We start from the raw sequence: 26,105 nt of genomic DNA, 5'->3' as shown, positions 1-26,105 counted from the left end.
CTGGTTAGTGCAGCCGTGGTCATTACAGATCGCAACACAATGTGGGATCTCAGTCTTGTTTAATAAGAATGCAGAAGTTTGAGTATAATTCAGTTTTTCGTCATTGGGGCAAGAATCAAATTTGGGAAGCAAATCAGTCTTGATAGTCATTAAAGTAGGACAATGGGTGGACCCTACTAGGGTGTGAAGTATTCTCATATCACAGACTGTGTAGAGACACAATGATCCAACCAAGACACTGTATTGTGTGAATCACTGACGTAAGTCAAATTTGTTGTGTGGTCTACTATTAGTTTTAAGTCTGATATGATATAACCATATTCGTCACACAATAGGCGAAGTTCATCCCCAAAGGGAGTGGATTTTAGCATATTAGTATTCCAGTCTCCTACTACATAAGCATTTAGTGTATTAGCATTTTCTACAATTATAGAATTAATTTTAATTAATTAATGATGCATATGAAATGGTATTTCTATGAATTTCCTCAACAGAAATAGTGAATATGATACAGCCAATCTGTCAATATTTCCATCATAATCAGTTGCAGCGTATTGTAATTTTGTTCTTTTCATGCAATATTTGATTTCATCAGTATAGTTTTAATCAAATGGTAAATTGTTATTAAATTTCCACAAACCTCTTATGAACTCAAATGCAGTATATTATCATGGAGTGATCAGACCTATAACTTGGTTCAATTGTCACTTTTCCTACATTGGGTATAAAAGATTCTGACACAAGAAAGAAATATAATTACTTGTTTTAGAGGACTTTTTCTTCTCCATGTATATCTCCATAATCCTGCATTTAATGCTGTAAATGGATCTACAAGACCAAAATTTTCATTTTTACCTAATAATGCATTTCTAGCATTAGGGTTATTTACATTTATATAATTATGTGAATTTAATTCTGGATCTTGAACCAAGTCCCCACATATAATAATAGACTCATTTATATTATTATAAAATTCTGAGCCATCATTATTTGGCCCATGTATGTTAATTAAATTACCAACAGTATCCTTTTTACAATCTTTTGTAGCATACTCAAAGTTGTTATTAAATAGAATACAAACTCCCCATGAATTAGACCTGTAACAATTTGCAGTACATTTTTAACCCCATTGTGCTTTAATATTTAAAAAAATGTATCCTCAGAAATATGTGTCTTGTAAGCAATATATATTGCACTATTCTTTTCTTCTAAGATAATCACATGTCCTTAAAATTTTCAAAATCTTCAAGACCCCAACAGTTGGCAGATAGTATTTCCATTTAGCTATCCATTTTCACTTTAAAAGTATAATTCATCATGCTTGCAATGCACCATGTTTTGTGGTGGTAAATACCAAATATAGATTAAGAAATGTTACATATGACTAGGAGAAACATCAGCGATTGGATATATACTTGGAAAATGTCCACCCAGAACTCTCTCAAAACAGGAACAGACTACAGTTTACACACACAGACACACACACACACACCAACATACATACACATTAAAGTAAAACAAACGTAGAAAAGTGTAATAATTTGACATGGCAGGTGAGAATTTTGATATGTAGGATCACCAGTATACCATGAACAATGTGAGTACGAGTTATGGTAGAACCTTTGGTAAAATAATGCATAGTTACACACATACAAAGATTAAACTGAGAAGATTATCTGTGTTGATGCTAATCCTTATATCCATTAAAATAGAAATATCGAAGGTTGCAAAATTATGTATGTGTGTTCTTCTATTAGCCACAGATATAGGTCAGCTTGTCTTGGTAGTCAGTGACATAATTTTTAAAAAACCACCAAAGCAACAACAAAAAATACTTTTGGTATTCTTTTGATCACTTTAAAGCAGTCTTGTCATTGCCTGTTTTCATATGTTTACCTTCATGCTAACGAAACCAATGTTTATTACCAATTTCATCATCAATTTCATCACTAACACTGTCATTGTTCTCAAATAAAGACAACATATTGATGTGAAGTATTGGTGCATTATATTTAAATGTTGCTCATTTCAGCACAACTACTAACATGCATAACATGAAATAATAACTTGCCCATTGTCCTATTTAGTTAAAGTCCTATATGGTTCTACTGAAAGTTGAGTTGTGTTACTGTTACAACTGTCAAACTAACCACATTTGAGTGGGTTGAGTGACATTAAGGCAGTTGAATACTTAGTAATTCTACCCATATTACTAGTCACTAGTGAACTACTAATATTTTTCAGTTACAGATTAAATCAAGAAGACTGGCAAAGATATAATAGACAAAAATCTTTGCTTGCACAACAGATAGCTGTTAGAGCAATCATCTGTGCAATATTATGATTTATTATATACTCCTTTTTTTCTCCATTATCTTTACATTGTCAGAATTATGCAGTATTTTACGATGTTGCACACCTTCATCTTGTACGCACGTGCACAACATGTGTGCCCAATAGTAGTATAGTGTATTAGGAACTACTTTGTAAACAAATCATATACTCTGACGCTTTAGGTTTTGGTTGATTAAATTTGTTTTTAAATTAACTAACACAGCTGTTTCATGTACTTCTGCACACCAGCGGCGTTGCAATATTCGGCTTTAACTTTTTTGATACAATGTTTCAGATTTAGGCTAGTGATAGATGTCGTACATGTCATGACATTGCTACAGATAGCATGCAAGTGACTAGGCATAAACATGTCTTTAGCTGGTAATAAGAATGGCAAAAAATATACTTACAATTTTACATTCTGAATTTCCTCAAAATTTACCTTAGTTCTGCAAATCCGAATTACATGAGCTACGTCATGGGTTCTAAAACTTGACTACAGACTGCAGAATTGTATTGTAATTTTGACTAGATTTCCAACTACAGTAAAATTCTTCTTAGGGTCTACTACACTCAAAATAAATTGAACATGATATTCCGTAGCGTCTTTTTCGATAATTACATTTGAAAGAGTTCTTATTTTTCCCACATTACGATTCCAAACATTCAATGATGGAACAGAAATGCACATGCAGATGAGTCAAGATTCATCCCTCCCTGCTCAAAACGACAATTATTTTTTGAACAGATATTGAGTGCACAAAACAAAGCTCAAAGGTCGCTGGGAGGTGCTATGTGTTCATTAATATTGTTATTGTGTGCATTAATATTGCTATTGTGTATTGAAGAATCTATGGTTGTGTATTTATTTTGGAATACAGCATAAATTCAATTACTTTGTTTCTTGTACTGTTTTTATATATATAATTAAGCCTTAAGTAGAATAAGAAAATGAGTATATAATAAAAAGAAGATACTGCATTGGTATGGGAATACTGGCACTTCCAAAGTTGTGCAGTATTAATCCCAAAAAAACTCGTTCATGTTTTCCCATACAAATGCAGTAACCTATAACTACCTTTTCTTCCGAAATATGAAGGTGGAGGATAAATAAGAATTTGGAACAAAAAACACATTTTGCTTAGCTAAATGAATGTGACAGTGAGAAGAAAAAAAAATAAAAATAAACCTTAAGCCTGAATGCAGGCTGATACACACCTAATAATGCATGTCTTGTTTGAATATGTTTTACTAAATTTGTAATTACTGATGTATTTGTTTGATTCAGAACAAAAACTTTTTTCTCTTCTTCACTTATCAAAATGTTCAATGAACTGTGATTTTGTGAATTATTCCATACCTTGTGATGATTGTGCTGAGGATTGGATTTACCTTTTTCATAACTTGTGCAAACAAGTTTTCATAATTATTATTATAAATATCATGATATTTCTTAAAGTATCAAAATAAATATTCAAAGCACCTGGACAAGATATTTATTAGAGAGGGGCAATAAACAAAAAACACTCAATAGATGAGAAAAATTTCGTCTGAAAAAATTATGTAAAGTTCAGACAGAATAAAATGCACACCTGACAGTCATAGGATGATTTGCAATCTTACAAAGCAATGCTTATACTTAACACATTTACATATGATAGTAAATTAATAATACATGATGTGGGTTTGTTTTTACTTTCTTTTTTTCTTCTTCTTTTTAATCCAAATTTTTCCAGAACTTGGATTTGGCCCAGATATTTATCAGATGGTTCCATTTAGCCACTGCTTTGACGTACGTGATGTGTCAAACATGTGATAAAGGAATCATACATTTTCACCAAGAAATTGTGACATACAAAGCCATTTTGTAAAAAAGATTTTTTTAAAAACCTAATTATCACGAATAATGAAACACCCTGTTACACTGAAGTCATAAAAAGATCCTTCTGGGATATGCATACATTGCTTATTGATGGAAACTACTGATGTACAAGTAGAGTGTAAAAGTATCATGGTATGTACCACCTGAAAAAATACTCTGATGTATAGATAATATGATTCACCTCTCCTATAAATTGCAGTGTTTTTTGTGTCATTTAATTTAGGCAGATCTTTAATTTAGCTTGTAAGCAACATAGAATTACATGAAAATAAGTGATTGATTTGACCACACACAAGAAGTTTGTCAGACCATAAATAACATGAATTGTTGCTGACAGAGAGGAGGGGCCCCAAGTGGCCAAGTGGTCTAAAGCATTCTCCATTAAGGATCACTGCCATCTTACCTCTGTCTGCGCCGGTTCGAGTCTCGGATTCAGCCAATGTGGGTATGTGAGAAAGCATGCCAGTAGCTTCTCGTGGGTTGGTGGTTCTTTCCGGGGTTTTCCCAGGTTCTTCCTCCACCATTAATACTGGCCACCATATATAGCCTGTCATGTGCTGAAAAATGGCATTAAACCCCAACAACAACAACAAAAACAAAGAGGAATATTCAAATAAAATTAAGACATCAGATATAGAATTTCTTAAAATATGTCAGCTGCAGGGCCATCTATTTGCTTGCTTGTTACAGTAGCATCATATGGTGCTTACAAAATTGGTGGCTTGTAAAAAAAGGACCAAACTGTCTGTTTAGGTAGTTAATGTAAAAATACATTAATGACCTTGTTTCAAAAAATTGTTTGCATGAAAAAGTTACAGCAATTCACTGAATTCACTAAAATGTGTGTTGGCAAAATATTTTGTTATATACAGTTGGGTTTTTTTTCTTCTCGATTGGGCATAGTTCTACATGAATATTGAGATCTTTTTCTAAAGCAGCAGCGGCAGATGAATTATTATCTGTCATTCTGTTTATTGATACATCCTTTGTTTGTGCCATTTTACAGGATTATAACATGCTCATAATGTGTCAACTTTTAAACTGTGTTAGGACATCTAACAAATTACTGCCTTACTTCATCTAAGTTTTTGTCCTTTGTTCATTATAACATTTTAGTGCAGTATTTCAAATAATAAACCCTGTACTTGAATCCTAATGCATATTACTGTCTTTCTGCATGATTTTTGATATTGTAGGTCAAAGAAAGAGCCTTAGAAGTTTGGAGTAGTGAGGAAAAGATTGAAGAAGAGAGAGCAAAGAGGGAAGAAAATAGAGGAAAGGCAAAACAAAAGAAATTTGATAAGAAAGTAAAAGGTACAAAGAAAAGAATCTCTCCTTAAAATATGTTCCCCAATCACATTATGTTAGGAATATTAGCCTGCTACTTTGTGAATCCAGTTTAATAGACAAAGGGCAATAACTCTTGCCTATGATCTCCACTTTGCACCGCCAGGGAGTGCTAGTTTTTAGCTTTGCTTCTATACTGGATTACTGGATAACATTGTACAGTTTATCCTCTGACAATTTCAGCCATTTTTGTGTTCTAATTGACTCATCTAACTGTCCTTTGGGATTTATTGTGTTGATTAATAATTCTATTGCAGGTTGTGTGCGTTCTTTTTTACAATTTCTGCCAAATTGGGGTGATTTTGTCACTTTTAGGGACTTTGTCCTTTTAAGACCATGTCACACCATGCTATTATTGACCTCTACAAGGTCATTATGAGTTTGGCTTTCTCACTTGCTTCGTTTGTAACAGGGTTGGTTTTAGCAAGTATTTAGCATACTGCATTGTTAATTTTTACCATGTTTTTTCCATCAGTAGAATAGTCAGCTAAATATTTGAAATGCATAAGTTCAAAGCATAGTCTATAAGTTTTGAATGCGAGTCCTTCGTTACTAACAGGGAATATGTTTATATTAGCGAGTTAATAACTTGATGAATTACTAATTTATGCTTTGCTTTCTCTTGTGTTTATGTCAGCAAAATGTCATTTAAATGCTGTATATGCAATTTTGGAGGATAGACTCTTGTTTTGTTTATACTAAATATTCACTGTCTTCGATATGCAATGTCTGTAATACATGGTCAGAGGAAGTCTGGGCTATCATTATGTTAACTACTCACAGACTGATTATGGTAAGTTTTATTCCACCCCCAAGGCAGGAACGATTTCTACTCTCTTTTAGATCATCCAGGAACTGGGAAAAGTCAGACCTCCATCTATAGCAGAAAATTTTGCATTCAGACATGGAATTTTTAACCAACCAGAAAAATATGGTGTGACATCCTTGTGTTCATGTAATGAAAGTCATCAAGCTCATTGAGTCCATTTCTACAGGATTTCAGTGAGAGAGTTTTAGGAGCAAGAGTTATTTCCATTTGTCTATTGAAATAGAAAATTATCAGTTTCATCTTTTAGTAGAGCTGGATTCATCAGGTAGGAGGCTAATATTCCTGTCATAATGTGATTGGCTAATATTCCTATCGTAATGTGATCAGCTAATATTCCTGACGTAACGGGATCGGCTAATACTCCTGTAGTACTGTGATCTGCTAATATTCCTGTCATAATGGGATCGGCTAATATTCCTGTCATAATGTGATCGGCTATATACAAAATATTTGCTTTTTCTTGAAACTGCATTTTTATTGAGCCAGAAAGTAAATTAAATTTACCATTAAGGTCAGTTAAAAAAAAATTAACATGGGCCTCAATTTTAGGGTATGGATTACTGGATGAATGGATGCTTTGGGTTTCCACCAAGATGGGATGGATAAAATTCAACTTCAGATTTTATTCAGTACCAGTATTGTACTGCAGTTTTGTTGTATGGTTACATTACATTATAGGAATAAACAAGTCATACTTTAAGTACATAGGTTACCTTTTTAAATTCAGAAAGTAATTGAATGCTGTTTTGGTAGCACTAATCGTAGCATCTATATGTTTTTACTTAGCAAATGGAAAATATCAACTACTTGATTCTTGCTTATTACCTAATAAAACCTAGCATCAGTTTGAGTTAACAAGATCATGAAAATTGTCACTCAACTATTTGACAGGTAATAAGTTCATAAGTATGGCAAATGTAAATAAAGTTTTGAAAATCTTGTGCTTATAAAAGTATTTTAGTTCAAAGTTTTAAAAATATGACATATCTTCCATGTGACCGGCATTGCCACATTCAAGTGGTAAAATGTATGAATGGTATCAAAGCATCAGAGCATCTCTGAATGTATTCTTGCATCATGAAGTCAGTTTGGGATTATTGCAGACTTATATAAACGAAATCTAAGAATGCTGTTCGAGATAAATATTTTCTCGGAGAAAACAAATTTAAATAAACTGTATCTCATGTCACATTCAATTTTATTTCAACTGTGCCTTTTTTTAAAGTTTTTTTATAAAGTTTGTGTGATGATTTTAAACCCAAGTGAAAGTAAAAGGTGATTGCTGTCATTTGATTAGCATGCTTTATCTGAGCAGAAAAACTAACTGCCTCAGTTTCTAAATTAGCTTCAGCTTCAGGAATGTCTGACAAGTAAAAAAAAAAAATTTTAAAAACCATTTTGCAAGGAAATATTTTAATTGCAAGTTTCAACTGCATAGTACATGTAGCCATTGTAAACACACTTATTTAGTTGTGTCATGGATAGTCTTTAAAGGCAGCAGACAGTGAATGTCATAATACAGTATTTTCAGGCAATTTATCAGCAAGATACTGACACTCCTCTTCTGACAATCGTATACTCATTATTCCCACTATGAAAACAAAGTCATATGGACAGCATTATTTTGCATACCAGGGCCCAGCAATGTGGAATGAATTGCCCACTGAACATAGACACAAAGACACAGTGATCCCATTCAAGAGGGCTGTCAAAACTCACTTATTTCGACTGCAAGAACAAACTTAAAGACCTAATAATGTTTCCTACCTGAAATATTCTCAGCAATTTTTTTATTTTTGTTGTTGTTTTGTTTTGTTTTTTTGGGGGGTGTTTTTCTAATTTCATGGTGTTTTGTTTTTGTAATTATATTATTATATGTTTTTTATCTTATAGGTGTTGTCTAATGTTGTAAAGCGCTTAGAGCTTCTAAAGATTCAAAGTCCTCATTATTATTATTATTATTATTATTATTTCATAAATATGCCAAATATTTTCCATTCTGGGGTTGAGCTTATATAAAACATGTTTCCTGCATATCATGTATAATAAATACAATGTCTTTAATCATATTACAACTTCATGACTTTATTCATATTACAAAGATCATGACTTCATTCATATTACAAAGATCATGTCTCTATTCATATTACAAAGATCATGTCTTTAATCATATTACAAACTTCATATCTTTAATCATATTACAAACTTCATGTCTTTAATCATATTACAAAGATCATGTTTTTAATCATATTACAAACTTCATGTCTTTAATCATATTACAAACTTCATGTCTTTCATCATATTACAAATATCATGTCTTTAATCATATTACAAACTTCATGTCTTTAATCATATTACAAATATCATGTCTTTAATCATATTACAAAGATCATGTTTTTGATCATATTACAAAGATCATGTCTTTAATGGTATTACAGACTTCATGTCTTTAATCATATTTCAAATGTTCATGTCTTTTTAATCATATTACATACTTCATGTCTTTAATCATATCATAATATCATGTCCTTAATCATATTACAAAGATCATGTCTTTAATCATATTTACAAAGATCATGTCATTAATCATATTACAAAGATCATGTCATTAATCATATTACAAAGATCATGTCCTTAATCATATTACAAATATAATGTCTTTTATCATATTACAAATATCATGTCTTTAATCATATTACAAACTTCATGTCTTTAATCATATTACAAACTTCATGTCTTTAATCATATTACAAAGATCATGTTTTTAATCATATTACAAACTTCATGTCTTTAATCATATTACAAACTTCATGTCTTTAATCATGCTACAAAACTTCATGTCTTTCATCATATTACAAACTTCACGTCTTTAATCATATCATGAATATCATGTCCTTAATCATATTACAAAGATCATGTCTTTCATCATATTACAGATAGATCATGTCTCTTGTTTTATTATAAAGATCATGTCTTTATTCATATTACAATGATCAGGTTTTGATTCTTTGCAATAGTTATTAAAGATACAAAGGAGTTTTGACTCTTTTACATGTGTATGTAATGTACAAATATCAGTAATGAAATTGCATTGTACAGGGATAATATATAAATGGTTTACCAAGAGAATCTCTGAAAGGACAACATGTTGCATATATTGCACTGGAAATTTGTGGAAAATATCAGGCTTCAATTTTACTAAGCATCTCAAAACCTCCTGTTCAAATTGAGTTGTTGAAGCTCTTTATTATTGAATGATTGATAACAATATTATTCACAATGTTCAGCGGGCATCAGGGATTAAAATACATTTTGTCCCAAAATATATCTCTGAGAAAATTGTTTGGATTTCTTCATATTCATGGCATTTCTCTGTTATTCACCTGTTAAAAAAAAAGGTTTCCATGTGTTAAGTTTACATTCTAAAAGTGATTTTGCACTCTACCTCCAATGATAATACTAATATTATCCAATGTGTATTAGTCCATGAACCAGGACCCCACATTTTTGCCATTGGTACCACCTTGGGGAAGAAGGTTTATGATGATTTTCAGCAAGATCTGAATCCCTAGAGTTAGAAAATATGTTATAGCTTGCATAACTCTTTGTCTTCTTTGCATTATCATCATATTTTCAATTATTCCTCTGCTTTTGTAAGTGGATAGATTTATTGGTTTGTGCTGCGGGGTCTTTATTTCAATCTCCAGTAAAATCTTTCTTGATTAAATTATGGCATTAAAATGAAGAGCTAATTTAATCTGACACCTGCAATTGCTTATGTAACAGCATTACATGATCTTCACTGGTTTGCCATTGGTAACTTCTTTAGTCAACGTTTTCCTAATACACACCTTGCAAGAATTCACTTTAACTCAGTTGACAGTGTATTTTTATTTCCCATTTCCACAGTAATCTCCTCTTTTGATACTTTTTCATGTAATAAAGGGACTTCGGGTTATCAAAAAGAGTTTCTGGGGATTCATCACATTTGGTAATGGTAATCAATAACAGAAACGAATAGCTATGGCCCCAATCGTAGCAGTGTAATCTGCCTTACCATTTGTCAATTTTTGCCTTCTAAGAGAAAATATATTTAAAGTGACTGGCAGAAAGAATTTTAATCAGCAGCATTGATGGACTTCTACTTTTATACAGAAATGAAATTTGAAGCCACAAAAGAAGAGACAGAAAACGAATAGGAGATTTATTTACATCTTTGTAGATTTAAGTGTTTCTTCTTCAAAATACATCATCCAATCATAATACTTCAGGAGAATTACTGCTACCTTACAAATCCAGCCCTCCCATTCTAAAACCTTTTTGCCAAAATGCTAAAAGTTGTCTGCCCACCTAGGTGGCAGTTAGAGTGATCTCCCCATGATACTGGGATTGACACCAAATCCAATGAGTTAATCACTTACTGCTTCCATTCATGTCAGGCAGCATGCTCTTGTCAAGAGAGACATCGCAAAATCCTTTACGAAGTTTCTGGAAGCTCACTGCATAAAAGTTGAAGGAGTCTTCACATCAGAAGGAAGTATATTCCATCAATATTTTCAACTTTTCTTTCTCTCTATGATGACAGAGTTCTGTCTTTACAATTATCACTTTGCCATCACTTAATAGTATTGACGTACTGTCATTGGTAGCGTATGTGACTTCACAATAGTTATGGCTTTAGTTTTAATTTATGCATGTATGCAAGACTGTAGTAAGCTATAGAAAAACCTCTGAACATGTGTACAAGTTCTGCTACAACCAGGTACATGCAGATAAGTTTTCAATAACGATAACAGTATTAACATCCATGCACCAAGCTTCACTGAATTTACCTGTACAGGCCATCATTGAGCCTTCATACAGGTAGTATTATGAATTGATATCATATATTGATGCTTCATTGTCCACATTAAGTCCTCTGCTAGCACAAATTTCCAGCTAAAACATTATCAGGTATATCTCTGCACCAACATTGTGTAAACTCATCGGTTACATGCCTTCGGTAACTTTGCTGTGATGTTCACAAGTTCATAATGACATTCACTACACTCTATATATATATATATATATATATATATATAGGATGTGCTGTATTTTATTCTTACAGATTTAGAACATGGGTGAGACCAGTCCAACAAGCATTTGATATGTAGTTTTCTCTGGTTGTCATTTAATACATGTCAGACATTTCTATTATAGACATAAATCAAACATAGTCTGAGGAATGAAAACATCAGTTTGTACGCAAGGGTTCAAAACCATATCATTTAATGGGCAATGAGATGGAGACCAACAGCATCGGTTACAGTCTCGCATATCAGAAATATGGACTGTATACATGGATCAATATCTCAACCTGAAGAACTGGACAACATCATGCTAGCCAGGATGGCCATGTTCCTTCAGAACCAGACTGGGCCTGGGCCATATAACTTTAATCGCAGTGGCCAAGAATACAACTGATCATACTGTATTGGGCACCAGAACATGAACCTGTACAGTTCCACAACTTACATAGTGTGCAGCTAAGCACTTCCTGCATATGATGCCCAGCTTAATGCCTTAGTACTTATGAACCCAGTTATACAGCAGTTTAACCAGCATAGTGGTGCTCAGCACTTCCTGCAGATGATGCATAGTATATATACGTGCTCATGGATCAGTCAAACTCAAATAGCGTTTGCTTGCTCTTCCTGTGGATGCCATATGATTTATATAGACACCCTCATGAATCAATCCTACCTGCAGAGTACTTCAAGACACTTCCTGCATATGATGTCCAACTTGGAGCCTCAGTTTTCAAGATGTTTCTTTGCTCACTCTCAAGCTCTGCCACCCAAGAGACTGCTTAATTACACATTAGAAGTAACACAATCTTACTCATGAATGCTGCCAGTGTAGTGGGTTGCCACCCTTAACATTTTTTTCCACCATCTATGCAGGTAGCATAGGATATGTTGACTTTACTACTTAATTTATAAATGTTGAAAGCTGACACTCAGGTTCCCACATTGTTATTAAATCTGACCTGCTGAGCAAAACTCCACTTTGCAGACTTGGACTGAAGTTGTCCACCCAATCACATTGGAATTCTGTCCTCCTCATCACTCTACATCACCTGCTGGGTCAACAATTCTGACAGTAATATATACAGAAGAATCTGCCTACAATTGCTTCCACAATCTGACAAGTTATTAATGCTTTGGGACTGCTTATGTCATCAGTTACAAGTTACAAGCGTCTGTGGATGTTCTCTTCTTGCAAGTGCCTTCTGTTCTCAACACCCATGAGGTTGATTCATAATGTCATGACCATAGTAGAAATGTTGCATCTAATATCCATTTTTATATTGAACAAGGCAGCACACAGCTTATGTTCTCCCACCCCAAATCTCATAAAATATATGGGAATGTGTTCATAGAGGAACAGCCTACTATGACCATCTCTGTAATAGCAGCTATGAACTTTCAACAGGTCGAACAAAATGCAATGCTACCCCCACCTTAAAAGATCACCATGAGCCAAGTTATGCTCACAGCCTTTGTCATCTATTCTCCTCTTTAATGATCAGATTGATGGAATTCACAACAAATCACCATCCATAACAGCTGTACAGTTAGAGGGATTTGTAAGGCAACCAACCAAAGGTTGCAGGGATGACCCTTGAGCACATGCTACTGGTAAACAGTCCTACTGAATTTACAACCATTGAAAACCACAGTTCTACCAAACTAAGTGGATGAGTCAAAGAGAGGATCATTTTCACCAGCATTCCACAAGACTTAACTATTCCAAATGACTTAAATACAGACCCCACCCCCACTCCTGGTAAATAGAAGGCTCTGATCTTTTGTTGCTGAATGGGAAATATTGACATTGGGACCTGGTATCACGTTAATCATACCTACTAAGCCACTGGCCGTAGTTCTTTCAGTTACAACCAGTATTTTTTATTTGGTCATCAACCTAAGCACATCCAATTAGCTCTGTTACTCTTGGGTTCTTGATAGAAAGCAACAACATGTTTGAATACCTGGCCATTGTGGAGGTTACACAAATCAGCAAGGTCTGAAATCAATGTTCAAGGAAGAAGAATGTTTGCTCATTGCGGCAGCAGACAACTTAGTACTTGGTTGCCTTATTGGGTTCCCATAACAATGATTATCTGGTCCAAATAGAGACTGAACCTTTGACCTTTAGAAATGTTGCCATACTCTGCAGTGATACCAACAATCATAATTGCTATGAATGCAAATGGGGAGGGGGCATGGAACAAGTCTCCTACCATTTTGGAATGCCATAGAAGTGTGGCTCCCACATGATCACTATTTATATATAAATTTCATTGCGATGGAAACCATTTTGAAAGCTTTCGTTGGTGACTGGTAAACCTATATGGGAATGGAGTTCTTAGTCTGTCCAATAACTTAACCATGGTGACTTATCTCAAAGTAGAACAAGTACTCAGACCTTTGTATTCTTGTTTGTGATTTTCTAAAATGGTGTCCTCAATGACAATCCAAGTTGTTAGTTCGACGTATCCAAGGCTGGCTAATATATTGGCAGGCTCATTGTTCTGCAAGAAGGAACAATACAGACAATACAAATGGACCGGTCTCATCATACCTCAGTTTTCACTCAATAGTTGCTCAGTGGGATTGACGTATGATGGACCTATTGGTGTTAAGGTGCAATGCCAAAAACCCCAACCATTGTCTCACCAGTCCTGGACCCAAATGCCTGGATAACTGATGCTCTGTCTTTAGATTGGAATGGCCAAATGCATACACTTCTCCAAAACCTCAGATTCTGAACTTGATACAGAATCAGATGAATGTTTCCCCATCCTGATTATTCCACTCAAGTGGGACATTTTGGACTAACCTCATCAACCTCACAACAGTATCACCAGGAATTGAAATATCCAATCATCTGCATTAAGCAACCATTATGGCAGTTGTTTCACCCCAATCCAGAGTTACTGAACCAGCACGTCAGGTTCTTATTAAATATGCCCCTAAGAACAAATAGATCTCACAACAAGTGGTGGAGAATCCAGAGTGAGCTGGCCATACAAAGGTAATGGAATATAATCTCAGTGGAACAGCACTTTATGCTAATATAGGCATCCATACCTCTATAGCTAACTTTCTATGGCTCTTTGTTGAGAAACAGTTAGCATCAATAAAATTAAACCTACTGTTTCAGGATCATGGTTACACTCTCCTATCATGGAAGAGAGGATACTGAACGAACCAAGACCTGTCTGATCTTATATATTCATTTGGATTTCACCTGGCCTATGTGGAATTTATCATGGGTATTAACCAGACACTGATTGAACTGCTCTCAAGAACTTGAATAATTTCACCTATCATATAAATTCTGCCTCCTCACTACTTTGTCAATTGGCAGGCAAAATAAGATGGATCAGTATCACTAATGAAGCCCCTTGCTTTCATTGCCAAGAACAGGCTTATGTTCATGGGTAATCAGATATTGGTAATAACTACTGTCTATTCTGGACGCTTTATCTCAAAGTCATCTACAGGACCCAGTGCGAGCTTTGAAGTGGCATTCAGCAATATCAAGCTGTTACATCGAGGGAGATCAAGCCTAATTTTACTTTCAAAGAGGGGAAGGATATATCAGTATGAATACTTTCATCCTGACTAAAATGGGCTATCTGTTCTGCATTTCAGATTAAACCCATACCAAAGAATTTACTTTGTATATCAGGTCACTATGTCAGGACAATCACCACAAACATTGCAAATGAGTGAAAGTGTTCTCAAACTGTAATTATATATGATGTTGGATGGAGGTCCGAGTAGACTTCTACAGTTTTTATTGGAGATCTTTCATCTTAAAAGGCTCAGTTCAGTCTGGAGGAACCTTTTCCTATGGTGCATAATGTTACATTTCCAGGTTATTTGACAGGTTCATAAACATGTGGCTTTACGACTTCTGCTGGATTTGCAGTAGGGATTTTTTTTTCCCTATTCAGACCACTCCAAAGAGATGGAGTCTGTTTCCATTTGGGTTATCTAGAAGCTGCCTAACATACCTTAGGGACTGGATATGGTCTGTCCAGTGCACAAGAATGTATTCCCCCCCCCCCCCCAATCTCTTACCTATTCTCTTAATGTATTATGATTGGGTAATGTATTTTGAACAAGAAAACAGTTTTTTCTCTAGCAAAATATGTTTCTTTGATAATACTTACTTAAACATAGTACACATACTACAATCATAGTATACATTCACCATTCCAACCGCCCCTCTGTTACAACCAAATAGAGCATGCTATCTGCGCAAATAGTAATGGAAAACTTAACAGGATATGGCGCCAATCCCAGTATCAAGGGGAGATCACTGTCTAACTGCTACCTTGGTGGGCAGATAACATTTTGCATTTTAGCTATAAGTGTTTAGCCTGGGAGGGCTGGATTTGTGAGATAGTATATCTCTTAAGGTATTATGATTGGGAACATATTATAAAAGAAACATATTTTGCTAGAAAATCTTTATGCTACTCAAAATACAGTACAAACAGAGAACAGAAAAGAGCATTTGAATGCGGAGTAGCGTGTGATACAATGTTTCAGAAACCATAATCATCATCATCTAACCCTTCTTCAGAGGAACTCTCACCACTTTCTGCTTCTGTTGCCTGATTATCAGTCAGAAAGTCTGGACATATCTGTGCACGTGAGATCACTGGTCAGACATACACATTTTGGCAGTTTGCAGCACTGTTGACAGTCGCAGGCCAGTAGAACAAGCTCAGCCTGAGGTGGCAGCTAGTCTTCAATCCAGTATACTGCCAGCTGCACTTCCCCATCCTGTTTTTACCACTTCCAGCCACTCTCAGTGGGGCTTAGTGTTCCTGGATCATTCTTCAGACACCTCCATATTGCAGCCTGGTAATTTGCCCATTAGGCATACTCCTTGAAACAGGTTCAGCATGGGGCAGTTGGTGACCTTTTTATTTGCAGAATACATGATATCTGAAAGAATTTATTTTTGCAGTGTTGCAGACATGGCTGCATAAAAAATGCATGTGAAGTCCTCTAATATGTTCATGAACTCCACAGACATAATATTCTGCCCCCAGCTGTGAGAAGGTTTCCTGTAGTTCTATGTTGTCACTCAAAATTTTGAGGGCACCTACTTTAGCCTTGGACAGCACAGACATTGCCCTATCACCAAAGCTGGCTTGATCACCTCTGGCTCTCTGAACAGGATTCATTCAATCAGTTGCAGTTGCAGAATTTTCTGGAGTTTCATCACTTGTGCTACATTCTTCTGCAAGTATGTGGCAAAAGCAGGCTTTGTTGGTCTTTTGAAGGCACCCTTTTGGAGTTGCCAAAGTCCATAACAAAGGTCCAGTGGATGGAAGAGTACATCCACCATCTGAAGGCTCCGGCCCTGTGCTATCATGATGAAATCAAAGAGTGTCCTGTTTGCTTTCAAAATATAGTCCTCATATTGCTTTTCACCATCTTCTTGCACATGATGTTGTGAAGGCTTTCAGCATGTTCTTTTTATGGGGTCATAACATTTCATCATTGTTGAGTTGTTGTCAAGTCTCACAGCATAATTTTGTTTCATACTTCATATGCCTTCATCAGGTCAGATTCTATTGCCTGATGAGTCACTTTAGCTTTAAAGATAATGAGCTTGTTTCTCACCAAAGTAGACTCATCACTGCGGATACTGCTTTCTCATCTTTTTTAACTCTAGGCTTATACATATCTGCATGATGAAGATCTCATCTGTTATCCTGCACCATATTTCTCATCTGCCCCAGGAATGCACTCAGTGTGATTTTCACAGCACGTGAGTTTAGGCTGAACCTAGCCATACCACCCCTATGTGTGCCTCTTACTGTGACCTCAGTGGTTGGTTAATAGGAATGCATCCAGATGGATTGTTGCCAAACAGCTAAACAATAAGATGCATTTTTGATGTTCTGGTCCACGTTATGGTGTTCTGTTGGAAGCATTATAATCTGGGCATAGTAGTTTAATTTGTCATAAGCAAGACATCAGGGAATCATGGAGGCTTAAATGCTCCTTTGGCACATGTCTTCTACCAAGCAATCCACATCTTCCAGAAATTAGCAGACTCGATGATTCTTGTCATTCCAATTCATCTCTATCCATGGGATGAACTGCAGCAAGAACAGTCTCAGCATAGCTATATATATATATATATATATATATATATATATATATATATATATATATATATATATATATATATATATACACTCTCAAATTGCATGATTGTACATTGCAAAAACTCTAGTTACTGAGAATTGACAACACATTGTAGATAACATGAAATGCCTCCAATCAAAGGATGATGGTGGCATGTCTTTCTTTGTGCTTTGAGGCAATTGCTGCTGCTTTAGCATACAGAGCATAGTTCATGACCATTACTATTTTCTGCAGTTGTAGTACCTCCCTGATGATTTTAAACTGGTTCAAAATTTCAGACATTGCTGTTTGCTCAGTAGCCCATAGCTTGATGTTAGGCAGATAGCCATGGCATAATGTAAGACACCATGTCTCAAAGAACTGATTCTAAACCATGTCCAACTGGGTATTTACTGATTTATTGTTTGCTTGCCATGCAGCTGTCGAGATCAGGCTTTTGTTCTGAGCAACCCTTACGTCCTTTCTGCATTCATCTGTGGCTTCATATATTGTTACAAGTGTCTTTTTTGAGCATGTACCCAACCTCTCAATAGCAGTATCAGGTCTTCATTTTCAGTGGTCACAATTGTTGCAAGTGGATTTTTTGAGCATGTACCCAAGCTCTCAACAGCAGTATCATGTCTTCATTTTCAGTGGTCACAATTGTTGCAGGTGGCTTTTTGAGCATGTACCCAACCTCTCAATAGCAGTATCAGGTCTTCATTTTCAGTAGTCACAATTCTTTGTCTCATTGTCTCAATGCAAGGGAGAGGAGCCTTCAGGAGATATCCATACAAGGCAAGGGGACTATTCACTGAGTAAATGGTACTTGCCTACAAAGTAATACAATTTACTCACTGAATGGTCCCCACACCAGTAAGAGTCTCTTCCAGACTGTCAGTGTTTTTCCATGTTATATTTATGAAAACATAAGGGTGAACTATTGGCCGGAAGAACATTTTGATGATTCAAGGTAGCTGCAAGTTTCTGGAGACACAAAGCTCTGTCATATTCTTCCAGCTTTTAATATGAAACTCCTATTCGAGTCTTTTCAATGTATGGATGATTTCAACATTATCAGTGAGTATTTTTGTAATGCATAGGGGGAGCAACAGGTGTTGGAAGATGAGGTTGCAGACAACAGGTTACTACATATATAAGTTCCAGATCAATACATCATTATCAGCATTGACTCTTTGGGAGGGCTTCATGTGCTGTGGATCATCAGACATAAGTTCCAGCAGGAACCATTGAAAATAATTTGGCATAGTGAAGGATTCTTGACCAACATGAGAAAGCCATGGTGTTGTTTTCATACCTGATCCTTGATATCTGATCTGTCATCTTGGCAATGTTGGCTGACTTGGTTTTCCAGACTGCATCCTCTCTTTTCAAATTCTGGCTTTCTTAGCAACATCCTGCAGTGACTTGTTTGAGTACATGTGACACTATTAGATATAGGCAGCAATTTCCCCATGTGGTCTATAAATATGCGGGCTGTTTCCTAGCTGATATTCCAGTTTTCTATGGATATGTATCTTGGTTGATTCTTTCAGTTGTTGAAGTTTTCTTGGTTTCATGAGATTTCAAGCTTTTTGTCATTGTAGTCACCTGGACAATGTCTTTGTTAGGAATGATAATTCGAATGTACTGAAACAAGTCATTGCAGCCTCTGTTTTCCATGATTTGTGTAGTAAGCATCAGATTGCATGTTCTTGACCTCTGCATTTTCTTCATTTGTTTTAACCCTTGTGTAGATCTTAAAGCAAGATGCATGGTAATATGCTTCTGTAGCCACTATGTCCCTACTTGTAACTGCCAAAATCTTTGCATCACCATTGCTTACTTCACACTTTCAAAGTAATTCATCAACTCTTATCTACATGGTCTTAATATTTCACATGTTGATATTCCCTTGTGGCATATGACTTTTTCATCAAATATGCACTCTTTGTCAAAAACCCTTGACACTGGTGATCTCCTTTAAATGGTTGAGCCATTGGTTAGAGCTCTATCACTGAGACTTGCTTTTTGTGTCAGAGTCTCTAAGTCTCCCTTTATGGTAAACAGGCTCCACCTTTTCCTGTGGTTCAAAATTTGGGGGATCTCATTTTCTCCCAGGTTTTTAACAATGTCTAGAATTGATGAATGATTCCTTACGTGGGAAGCCTCCAGCAAAGTCTACCATGACCCACAGTTTGTGGACAGGTTAAGTGGTACATTTTCCTATCATGAAGTGATTAATACAACACCTAGAAAATTACGAAAGGTTTTAAATTGGCCCTGATACATTATCCAGTACAGATGAACATTGTTTACAAGGAGCTGAGGTCATAGTTATAAGAATGTTTAACTTAAAATGGCAAACAAGTGAAGATAATTGTTTTTTATTACACTGACAAGTACAAGTGCTTTACTGCCTTGGCTTTTAAATGTAATACCCTGATTCAACCAATATAGATTTCATTGGAAATTTTTATAAAGACCCTTCAGCACAAATTTATAAATCTAGCTTCTGGTGAATTTGGTGGTTTGATTGAAAATGTGATAACACAAAGAAGGCAAAGTGTTATGCACTGCTATACCTATTTTATGTCTTTAGAATCCATCTCTTGCTAAAGGTCGTACTGAGCCTTCATACCCATCCCTAGTGTTACAACCCCTCCCCTTCTGGCTTGTGGACTGAATAAACAAGATAATATAAAATCTCAGTTTTAGAGAAAAATTTAGAATTAGAGTGAAACCAGGGAAAGCGAGTTACATAATCAAATTAATGTTGCAAGCAAGTATGATAACACATGGAAAGTTGATGTACATGAAATGATTACATCACAACAAAAATAATCTAATATGCTCTTTTGTGATTATTATTTGAGCACTATAGCGTATCACTCCATGAGCCTAAAGTTTGAAGTTTTATTTTATGAGGCCTTTTGTAATGTCAAGTTGCTTTAAATACCAATCTGCTAAAATGTTTCAATCAGTATTGACTAGAGTTGGTGATAAATAGGCTTATATCAGCATTATTACATGGTAATTATCAATATGAGATACTTTTAAGTAATAAACACAACATACCTGATTCACATCATCCACTAAAATAAAGTTAATTTAAAAAATGAATGTAAAAAAAACTGGGTTTGGTATGACTTCACCATCCTTGTATATTTAGCAAGGTAACTAAATGTTAACAATTCACATCTATGTAGAACAGTAAGAGGTGTTATGCCTCATGCGCTTTGACACTTTCTTGGTCTTGCCACCTATCGGATAAACTCTTGGAACTGACTGCCAGTTCTGTGTTGGAATCCATAGAAAATCTGTGAACAGAGTAATCATTTCACAGAATGGACTTATTTTAATAACGGATATCAGTTGTTGGAGTCATTATATTGGAAAATAATCAGATTTAAGGTTCAAACATTTTGTTTCAAAAATTGGAATTATGGTTTTTCATAATTATGAAAAAAAATCGTATTAATTCATCTTGGATATACTACAGAAAGAATAAGATGTTAGTTTTACTATTCACAAGTAAGCATTTGACCAGTGATTCAGAAAACTCATTTTGTGATAATGAAACCAGCATTATTTAGTCTGAAAAATATAAAATTCAAAACTATTATCCCTTTTCTGCAGAACTGAGGATTGCAGTCCGAAGCAGCTTATGGAAAAAAGATACGGGTCCACATCAACATGAGTATGGAGAAGAAAATTATGATGCAGAAAGTGACATGTACAATAAAACTTGCAAGATTTGTCAACATACAATGACGTATGAGAAAATGTAGGATAGACCTTGATATGTATTATGGAGTATGCAAGACATGCCGTAAACAATGACTTTAATGAAGGCAGACTTTGATATGTATTATGGAGTATGCAAGACATACCGTAAACAATGACTTTAATGAAGGCAGACTTTGATATGTATTATGGAGTATGCAAGACATGCCGTAAACAATGACTAATGAAGGCAGACTTTGATATGCATCTCTTACAATGTGTTCATGTATTATACAGCATGCAGGATTTTTGGGCTTCATTGACATGAGAAAATGTGAATGAAAACCTTGATATTTACATGTTTTGTACAGTATACCAGACATGTCATTATACAATAACTTATGAAAGAAAATTTGAAGAAAGCCATCAGTATTTATTATGCAATATATAAGACTTGGCAGCATAGTCATTTATGAGAAAGGATACAGTGATATGAGAAAGTAAGAAAAGCAAGCCTGTAATCTGTATTATACAACTGCATGACTTAAAGCAGATAGTGTCTTGTGAAAAGAAGTGATGGTGGGCCATCTCAAAAGAAAATAAGACTGCTTAGGCCTAACCACAGTGGATTTGGGTGTTAAATTTGTGATACTTATTGGGATCAGGGTTTGAAACTTGTTGGACTTGAGAATGTGAATGAAAAGGAAGTTGGTTTGAGTTTTCCCATGTGTTTGAATGAATCAAGACATGACTAAAAAACTAAATTGCCCAATGTCCCAGGCTATTCATTTTTGAAGTTTTACTGTTAGGTTTACAAGACTTTATTCTGGAACAAGTGCTTTTTATTAGCTCTTCTGGTTATAGACAATACATATAATGCACAAATTTAGAAAAGATATGCAAACACACACACATGTATGTACACATACATATAGCATGCAATGTCTTTTGACTCAAATTAGATAGGCTGACACAAGTGTGCATTATATAGGTGACATAGACTTCACAATGTCACAGTTCTGTTTCTTGTTTAATGTGTGTGTGCAATTATAGATTTTTTTAACGTAGCTTTAAACAAAAAATCAGTCATATCACTACGATGTCGGCAGTGTGGCAGTTTATAGTGATGTCTAGCACTGGGGCATCATGCCACAGACATGTAGTATGATGTCTCACCCAGTCATATTCTCCTGACACCAGGCTGACCAGTCCTCACACTAACCTCTTAATGCTGAGTGCCAAGCGAGGCAGCTGTTAGTACCATTTTTGTAAGTCTTTGGTATGACTCGGCAGGACATCAAACCCATGACCTCTTGCTTTCAAGGCGGACTCTCTAACCACAAGGCCTCAGGAGTGGTTCCTGTTTAATAAATTACACAGGTTACTTGCTCATGATTAAGGCCCATTTTTGAAGAAATTGGTCCTGTCTTTGTTTAACTTACCATATTTACTGCATGTTTTTGACATGAAAAAATAAATTTTTTTTTTTCGTGTCCCAGAACTTAATGGTGATTTTTTTTAAAAACTACATCATGTGTCCCAAGACTTAGCAAATGAAATAAATTGTGTTCAATTTGTGCCCCCCCTCCCTTGCCGCCGCAACTGGCCACACCGCATGTTACATTTTGTTGTTGTTGTTGTGGGGGTTAATGCCATTTTTCAGCACAAGATAGGCTATACATGGTGGCCAGTATAACTGGTGGAGGAAGAACCCTGAAAAACCCAGGGAAGAACCACCAACCCATGAGAAGCTACTGGCAGGCTTTCCCACGTACCCACGCTAGCCAAGTCTTGGACTCGAACCCACGCAGACAGGTGAGATGGCAGGGATCCGGAATGGTGAGCGCTTTAGACCACTCGGCCTCTCAGGGCCCCACCACATGTTGCAATAAATTAGATAAATAAAATGCTTATTTGATAATAAAATGAAAGAAACTAACCTTGTACAGTGTGACCCCGTTATAACATGGTAGTTGGGAGCCGTAAAACCCAACCGCGTTATATATCAAACCGTGTTATATGCAACCAAGTCAGTTAGCTGATGAAAATGTACCCCTCCCCAAACAAACAAAAAAATTAATTGTGTGGGGGTGGGTAATAAATGCTGGCGGTAAATATGTGCTTCGTCGGCACAGTTACCAGTTTGCATTGATGCATATTAAATGAGAAATACACCTGTAGTTAAAACAGAGAAGACATATAATAAAATAGTTTACTTTATTTAGAGAACCATGAATTGGTACATATACATGAATCCTATTTATATATAAATGTCTAATGTATAGCATGAATAGAGTATCAACACTGTGTACTCACCTGCAAACCTGATCGTATACATTGAATACACAATACAAGTGATTCCGTCGAAAATATGCACACACAGCTTTAAAATATTCATTAATTTTGTAGCAGGTCATATTGGTCTCAATTCAGTGGAAAAACATAGCACAATCACATAACGAATGACAAAGCACATTTACTTTAAAGTATGTTCCAAGTTGGTAAAAGTTAGCTTTCCCTACAAAAAGGAAACTTACACAGTACAGTTAACGTGTTCTAGTCACATTGGAAAATGCAAAATTCCATCAGATTCCATCACTTTTATTTAAATTTGGTACTGACTTCCTTTGAATAAAAGTTCTTTGCTGTTATTGAAAGATTGTAGTCCGCTTTCTTTGATGAAGGGTGCATGCGCTATTGAAGTCACCGCTAAAGAACAGCTTTGGAGAACCAAATGAATGCCCATTTCTTATTGTAGCAGCAACATCAAATAATTGTATTGCATGATTGAGACTGGTATTTTTTCCATTTGCTTAGTACGTTTTCATAACAGTCGGTGCTTCAAAGGTAATGTTTCCTTTGAAATTTCGTTTAGACTATTCTAGTTACTGTCCCTCCATGCCTACTGAATAAACCAATAAGTAAGATGTATTTTTTTTCATTTGTGGTAGCAGTGTGATGCTGCTTTCCACGCATGCATCTGAAAATTAACAAAGGGTCAACGGACAATAGAGATGCAGGTGTTCTGATGAACAGGGATTATTACAGAAAACGTGAGCGTTCTGAATGATTTAATTCTAAGTGAAAAGAACAGGGATTTTATTTACCATCCACATACAAATATCAGTCATTGTAAATATATAAATTACTAGCGAGTGGCTGAAAATCCGATGAAAGACAGATTTCAGGATAATGCCTCATCTGGTTGATCTCCGTTACCAGAAATGTCGACAACAAAAAAGCGGATATTTCACAACATACAGAACTCATGCTAGATGTCAGGATTATGATATAACAATGCAATGTTTAGATGGTTTGTCATTCTGGACAAAGAATTTGTTTATGTAACAACAGATAAATTTCAGTGCATTTTATATCCAGTTTGCGGCTTCCTTTCATGGGGCCTCTGAATTTCTGCATAAAAGTTTAAACAGCCAACAATGTTGCCAACAAATAAAAAAAGCCACATGGTATGTTTTGCAGCCAAAAAGGAAAAACAATCCAAGTTTGTGACATTGGCAAAGACCTACGCAATCACAAAATAAACTTTTTAGGCATTTTTCTTTTTCTTACTTTTAAGAAGAAAAAAATACTTTTTCGTGTACGAGAAAAATACATATAAAATTTCAGGAGCCAAGCTTTCGTCAGACAATACAACACATTGGTCATTGACATGAATATTGAGAAACGAATCATGTTTGGTTGGCCTCAAAGGTTTGAATGTTATGAGAATGAAAACTGGATCCTGCAAAATTACATGCGAATGAGAGATAGAGAAAGAGTGAGAATTATCAACCCCGCTGCTCGAAAGCACCTGACATTCATGCATGACACGGTGTAAGGTACAAAATAACCAAGAGTGTATTATATCGAGGGTAACAATATGACAATATCTTGCAAACTAAAATCATTATTAGAAATAAATTCACTGTGAGTACAAATGACAATCTTTTTGATTCCTAGGGTTACAAAAAGTATTATTAAAGCAAGTTAGTGCTGTGTATACTATTTACCCCAAAGAACTCAAAACCAGTTTGTGTCAATTATGACTACAGACGGCATGTAAATGAAAGCCCAGGTATTGAATAAACAAACCTTGTAACAGCCATGTTTGAACTTACCGGTAGGATATTGGATACAAAGGTTAATTTATTACAAAGCATGCCGACCCAGGAAGCAGACTTTGGATTCCTTTTAGCGTGGAGATTTTTTGTAACTATACATATGTATACAAAGTTGGCCGACATGGGGAAGCCAACTTTAATTTCTTTCTAGCAGTTTTCACTGGGATTTTGAAAATAAATAGAAACAGTGGAACACTTTGAAACGGTAACTTCTCACACATTTACAGAAAAAGTGATTCCTCGCAGTCATTGTTATCGCATACATAGCATATATAAAGGGGAATAAAAATAAAACAAAATAAACTACATTATACATCTTCGCTATTATGGATAAGTTTGTAGTGTGATACTCAAGTAGTGAAGAGGCCTTGCCTCGTGCATGGAAAGAAAATGCGTTGTATAAAGCTTCACATAAAAGACCCATAGGTCAACCAAAAGAACGTGCTAGAGAGGAGTGTGATGTAAAAGAAAATGAACCAGCTGCAAAAAGACACAAAATTGGAGACCCTAGTCAGGAGAGAGATGATGCCTACGATAATGATGATGTCAGGCGAGGGCATTACAAGCATTTTACATTAAATAAAAAAGAGGAAGTTGTAAATTTCACAAAATTGCATAGAATTCAAGTAACAGTAAGACATTAAAAAATTCATAAATCA

At 35.4% G+C, this 26,105-nt stretch overlaps 1 protein-coding gene across 7 annotated transcripts in view; it reads left to right on the top strand.

Annotated features, from left to right (window-relative positions):
- The window catches only part of LOC149794139 (DNA repair protein complementing XP-A cells-like), a 64,477-nt gene extending 40,222 nt beyond the window's left edge, over window positions 1-24,255 (top strand). For all 7 annotated transcript variants that reach the window (XM_089968209.1, XM_089968210.1, XM_089968206.1 and 4 more), the window contains 2 exons: window positions 5,413-5,530; window positions 21,236-24,255. In XM_089968209.1, the coding sequence (XP_089824335.1) occupies window positions 5,413-5,530; window positions 21,236-21,387 (270 nt within the window). In that variant the 3' untranslated portion in view covers window positions 21,388-24,255. The remainder of the gene's footprint in view (window positions 1-5,412; window positions 5,531-21,235) is intronic.
- The last annotated feature ends 1,850 nt before the right edge of the window (window positions 24,256-26,105 follow it).

The sequence above is a fragment of the Sinohyriopsis cumingii genome, chromosome 8 (genome assembly GCF_028554795.1).
Source record: "Sinohyriopsis cumingii isolate HCF-2022 chromosome 8, ASM2855479v2, whole genome shotgun sequence".
NCBI classification, from domain to species: domain Eukaryota; kingdom Metazoa; phylum Mollusca; class Bivalvia; order Unionida; family Unionidae; genus Sinohyriopsis; species Sinohyriopsis cumingii.
This window is presented reverse-complemented; position numbering and strand designations above follow the sequence as displayed.